Source organism: Prionailurus viverrinus, chromosome X (assembly GCF_022837055.1).
Source record: "Prionailurus viverrinus isolate Anna chromosome X, UM_Priviv_1.0, whole genome shotgun sequence".
NCBI classification, from domain to species: domain Eukaryota; kingdom Metazoa; phylum Chordata; class Mammalia; order Carnivora; family Felidae; genus Prionailurus; species Prionailurus viverrinus.
The window spans coordinates 79870760-79877115 of NC_062579.1; the positions used below are offsets into that span (position 1 = coordinate 79870760).

General features: G+C 41.0%; 1 protein-coding gene across 1 annotated transcript in view; it reads left to right on the forward strand.

Moving 5' to 3' along the window:
- LOC125157314 (small ubiquitin-related modifier 2-like) overlaps positions 1-6063 on the forward strand; it is a 170173-nt gene extending 164110 nt beyond the window's left edge. Inside the window, exon 3 of the mRNA XM_047843905.1 lies at positions 5081-6063. Coding sequence (XP_047699861.1) covers positions 5217-5504 — 288 coding nt within the window. The 5' untranslated portion in view covers positions 5081-5216 and the 3' untranslated portion in view covers positions 5505-6063. The remainder of the gene's footprint in view (positions 1-5080) is intronic.
- Positions 6064-6356: the final 293 nt, after the last annotated feature.

The following is a 6356-nucleotide window of genomic DNA, read 5'->3' on the forward strand; positions in this document are numbered from 1 at the left end:
TGTTAAAGTCCCCTGCAATTACCACATTCTTATCAATAAGGTTGCTTATGTTTATGAGTAATTGTTTTATATATTTGGGGGCTCCGGTATTCGGTGCATAGACATTTATAATTGTTAGCTCTTCCTGATGGATAGACCCTGTAACTATTATATAATGTCCTTCTTCATCTCTTGTTACAGCCTTTAATTTAAAGTCTAGTTTGTCTGATATAAGTATGGCTACTCCAGCTTTCTTTTGGCTTCCAGTCGCATGATAAATAGTTCTCCATCCCCTCACTCTCAATCTAAAGGTGTCCTCAGGTCTAAAATGAGTCTCTTGTAGACAGCAAATAGATGGGTCTTGTTTTTTTATCCATTCTGATACCCTATGTCTTTTGGTTGGCGCATTTAATCCATTTACATTCAGTGTTATTATAGAAAGATACGGGTTTAGAGTCATTGTGATGTCTGTATGTTTTATGCTTGTAGTGATGTCTCTGGGACTTTGTCTCACAGGGTCCCCCTTAGGATCTCTTGTAGGGCTTGTTTAGTGGTGACAAATTCCTTCAGTTTTTGTTTATTTGGGAAGACCTTTATCTCTCCTTCTATTCTAAATGACAGACTTGCTGGATAAAGGATTCTCGGCTGCATATTTTTTCTGTCTAGCACCCTGAAAATCTCGTGCCAATTCTTTCTGGCCTGCCAAGTTTCAAAAGAGAGATCAGTCACGAGTCTTATAGGTCTCCCTTTATATGTGAGGGCACGTTTACCCCTTGCTGCTTTCAGAATTTTCTCTTTATCCTTGTATTTTGCCAGTTTCACTATGATATGTCGTGCAGAAGATCGATTCAAGTTACGTCTGAAGGGAGTTCTCTGTGCCTCTTGGATTTCAATGCCTTTTTCCTTCCCCAGTTCAGGGAAGTTCTCAGCTATTATTTCTTCAAGTACCCCTTCAGCACCTTTCCCTCTCTCTTCCTCCTCTGGGATACCAATTATGCGTATATTATTTCTTTTTAGTGTATCACTTAATTCTCTAATTTTCCCCTCATACTCCTGGATTTTTTTATCTCTCTTTTTCTCAGCTTCCTCTTTTTCCATAACTTTATCTTCTAGTTCACCTATTCTCTCCTCTGCCTCTTCAAGCCGAGCTGTGGTGGTTTCCATTTTGTTATGCATTTCGTTTAAAGCGTTTTTCAGCTCCTCGTGACTGTTCCTTAGTCCCTTGATCTCTGTAGCAAGAGATTCTCTGCTGTCCTGTATACTGTTTTCAAGCCCAGCGATTAATTTTATGACTATTATTCTAAATTCACTTTCTGTTATATTATTTAAATCCTTTTTGATCAGCTCATTAGCTGTTGTTATTTCCTGGAGATTCTTCTGAGGGGAGTTCTTCCGCTTGGTCATTTTGGATAGTCCCTGGAGTGGTGCGGACCTGCAGGGCACTTCCCCTGTGCTGTAGTGTATAACTGGAGTTGGTGGGCGGGGCCGCAGTCAGACCTGATGTCTGTCCCCAGCCCACCGCTGGGGCCACGGTCAGACTGGTGTGTGCCTTCTCTTCCCCTCTCCTAGGGGCGGGATTCACTGTGGGGTGGTGTGGCTCGTCTGGGCTACTTGCACCCTGCCAGGCTTGTGATGCTGGGGATCTGGCGTATTAGCTGGGGTGGGTAGGCAAGGTGCTCGGGGGCAGGAGGGGCAGGCTTAGATCGCTTCTCCTTAGGTGATCCACTTCAGGAGGGGCCCTGTGGCAGCGGGAGGGAGTCAGATCCGCTGCCGGAGGTTTGACTCCGCCGAAGTGCAGAGTTGGGTGTTTGCGCGGAGCGAGCAAGTTCCCGGGCAGGAACAGGTTCTCTTTGGGATTTCGGCTGGGGGATGGGCGGGGGAGATGGCGCTGGCGAGCGCCTTTGTTCCCCACCAAACTGAGCTCTGTTGTCAGGGGGCTCAGCAGCTCTCCCTCCCTTTGTCCTCCAGCCTTCCCGCTTTCCGAGCAGAGCTGTTAACTTATGACCTCCCAGACGCTAAGTCGCGCTTGTTGTGGGAACACAGTCCGTCAGGCCCCTCCGCTTTTGCAAGCCAGACTCGGTGGCTGTGCTTGGCCGGCGAGCCGCCCCTCCGCCCCGGCTCCCTCCCGCCAGTCCGTGGAGCGCGCACCGCCTCGCCGCCCTTCCTACCCTCTTCCGTGGGCCTCTCGTCTGCGTTTGGCTCCGGCGACTTCGTTCTGCTAATCCTCTGGCGGTTTTCTGGGTTATTTAGGCAGATGTAGATGGAATCTAAGTGATCAGCAGGACGTGCAGTGAGCCCAGCGTCCTCCTAAGCCGCCATCTTGCCGCCGACCTTAATGTTTATTTTAGAGAGAGACAGAGAGCAAGCAGGGGAGGGACCCAGGGAGAGAGAGGGAGGGAGACACAGAATCCTAAGCAGGCTCTAGGCTTGGAGCTGTCAGCACAGAGCCCGATGTGGGGCTCGAACTCACACACCGTGAGGTCGTGATCTGAGCCAAAGTCAGATGCTTAACTGACTGAGCCACCCAGGTGCCCCTAGAACTAAATATTAATACCAAATGTTTCTGGCTAATAATATTACTAATTATATATATTTCATTCTTTGTAATTTTCAGCATCTTTTTTAAAGCTGAAAATGGCCTCTGACATTTTGTTACACACACACACATACACACACACACAGCCTTATCCTTAGGTGAAGATGGAATTTTCCATAGGGCTGATTTGGTTATACAGTGCTGCAAAAGTACTTGATATCAAGAGTTGTCTGACTGCTTGGAGTGCATTTCTCTTGTCGTCTCTCTTCAGATCACAGTGTTATAATTAGAGTAAAAGGAACTGAAAATGATATATCCCATTTCATTAGACACACCACATCTTCTCCAACATGAACACATACACATACATCCTTATCCTTATCCTTATCCTTATCCTTAATGGAATTTTCCATGGGTGAGCAGTGCAGCTTATACATCTTTTGTCTCCAGTTACCTGACTGCCCTGCAGGTGTCTTCCTTGTCATCTACCTATGTAGATGACTAGCTCTGATCAGCAGCTGCTATTTATCAGTATTTCTATGCTTTCTGAGAAGAGAGACCATGGAGGGGAGGGGAGGGGAGAAAGAAAGAATGAGGAAAAGAGAAAGAAGATATTAAATTTTTTTCTTAATGGTTATGATACTGTATGAAGTATTTAGCTGTATACATATACACATACATACAACGGAACACTAAAGTAGCCTAATACAATGATTGAAGTCAAAATCCTTGAAGTGATATGGAGTGATATCAAATTATATTAAAGGATAAAATTCAAAAATAGCATGGTTAAATTATTCCTTTTGGGGGGTAAATGGCACTAAAAACTGACACCATAAAAACTGACCCCATCATGTCACAACTCTCTACTTATTTTTCATTTATGGTGAGAAACTGTCCCTGAATCCAAAAAGACTGCATTATAGACATGGTGGTTTAGTTGACTGGTGGTTCAGAGTCTGATTTCTTGCCAACTAGCAATGCAAGCTGCAGTTATAGCTGCAACACATTTGTAATTTCTACTTTTGAAACAGATTTAGAGGTAGTGTAAGAATTAGTGATTTGAAATGTAGCTCATGACACAATTTGTAGCATGGTTAGGGCTACCACCAAAGATTCTATCACAAAGATGGTAGACCAGGAGTGAGTAATGAGTGATAGGAAGAGCAGGCCCACCTGCTGTGAATCCAGATAGACATGGGTTCTGATTTGGGCTTCCCCGCTTTCCACCTGTGTGACCTGGGGCATGAGCCCAACAGTGTTCAGTTTCTTGCCCCATTGCAACATTGTGCTAGGTCTTTCTTTTTCTAATTTGTATATCCAAATAGGTAAAAAAAAAATCCCTTTATTATTATTATTATTATTATTATTATTAACATTTGGATTTAGTTAATTGTTAAAGAGGTTGGGGAATTTGGGAGGGGGGGCGCAGAGGAGGGCTGTTTGGTTTTTGTGTAACCATTGGTCATTTTTATTTTGTTTGTGGGAATGTCACTTCCACTCAAATTTCTTTGGCCAAAGTCAGTCTATGGCAATGCCTAAATCTAAGGAAGTTGAGGACAGTCCAAACACACACATAGAGTGAGAATCAGAAATCGTAAGCAAACAATCATATTGACTACTTAGATAGATTTCCAGAAGTGAAATTTCTTGGTCAATGACAGGCATATTTGAAATTTCCCTAAATATAACTTCCAATGTTCAAAAGGGATGTAGCAATCAACTTTCAATAAAAATGTGCAAGAGTATCTATTTCCACCCATCCTTTCCAGCTCTGGATGTCATCAGGTTTTTTGTAAATATTTTTATTGAAATACAACATACATACAGTAAAGTATATGCATTTCAGTGTACAGCTTGATATTTTTGTTTACAAAACAAACACACCCATGGAACCAACACCCAGGTCAAGATATAAAACAGCATGTGCACCCCAGAGCTTCCTCCATGTCCCTCTCAGTCACTACTCTGCAATGTAAACCACTATTTTGACTTCTAAAACCATAGATGAGTTTTGCCTATTTTTGAACTTTTCATAAATAGAATCATACATGTATATCCTTTTGTATCTAAGTTATCTTGTTCAATATTATATTTGTGAAATGTATCCATGTTGTTTGTAATAGTACTTCATTCCTTTCCATTGCTGCTACAATTTTATTGGATGAATATATAACATCACTAGTTCACTCTATTGTTGATAAGCATTTGGGTTGTTTACTATTTTCATTATTTACTACAAATAACGTTGTCATGAACACTCTCATACTTTTATTTTGGGTCACATATATAGGCATTTCTGTTGTGTATATATACCTGACTGGAATTACTGGGTAATACGATAAACTGTAATATGTATAGCCCATCAGTGTTCCAAAGTAATTCTATCAATTTATGTTCCCACCAGCAACGTGGGAAAGGTTCTATTTTTTTTTTAATTTTAGCACTCCTCAATGGATATAGAGTATTCTCTGATTGTTATTTTAAGTTGCCTTTACTTCATAACAAAATTGAGTGTCTATTTATTGTCTTACTGACCATTTGGATATTGTGTTTTTGATGCAGCTGTTCCAGATTTGTCAGTAAAAATATTTGGGTTGCCTCTTCCTTCTGCCGCTCCCAGTACTGCTTGTGTGCTCATTGGGTGTGGACCTGATACCTTTTTTGTGAAGCCACAGCTGAGGAGACTCCAGCACTCGCCATGGCTGACAAAAAGCCCAAGGAAGGTGTCAAGACTAGGAGCAATGACCATATTAATTTGAAGGTGGCAGGGCAGGATGATTCTGTGGTACAGTTTAAGATTAAGAGGCATACACCACTTAGTAAACTAATGAAAGCCTATTGTGAACGACAGGGTCTGTCAATGAGGCAGATCAGGTTTCTATTTGATGGGCAGCCAATCAATGAAACAGACACACCTGCACAGTTGGAAATGGAGGATGAAGATACAATTGATGTGTTCCAGCAGCAGACAGGAGGTGTCTACTAATAATGGAACCTGCTACTTTACCCCAGAATTCTGTCCTTCCAGATCAAGAAGACATTCTCAATTAGAAAACCACAATTTGGTTCCACGACAGCCTGACTACTACGGTATAGTTTTCTCTAGTATTTCATTTTCCCCTTCCCTGTTCATTTACTGGACATAAAAGTAACTGTGTATGTGCACAAGCATATTGCATTTTTTTAACTAATTGGCCAATAGTATGTTTTTATTGACATCAAATGGAGATGGGAAGGGCAAATACCCCATTTCTGTGAAAATGTTCCTTTTCTCCACTAGTGGCGTGTTCATTCAGCTCTTTATATTCCAGTAAGTTGTTTTGCTCTCACTGCTTAACAAAACAAAGAGCAACATAAAAACCCTTGCATACCTTGTTAGATTGGAGAATTTTAATGTTTTTTATTTATGATTGAAAAACTAAGTTTATAATTTTTTGTACATAGCTGTTACATATAGGGCAATCTGTCTTTAGGTAGGGATAAAACTGAATCCTAGATAGCTTTCCTTTCAAGTAAAATGTCTTGTTGTCTAAATAAACTCCGTGTTTAAAATGAAAAAAAAAAAAACAATTGGGTTGCTCTTATCTTTATTGATTTGTAGTTCTGTATAATTCTGAATCTAAGTCCTTTCTCAGATACAGGTATTGAAAATATTTTCTCCCATTCTGTGACCTGCCTTTCACTCTCTTAATAATGTCTTAATTTTAATAAAGTGGAATCTATTTTTTTTGTTTAGGGTTAGTGCTTTTTGTGTCCTTGCTAAGGAATGCTTGACTATATCAAGGTCATTAAGACATTATCCTATGTATCTTAAATAACTTTCATTTGTTTCACCTTC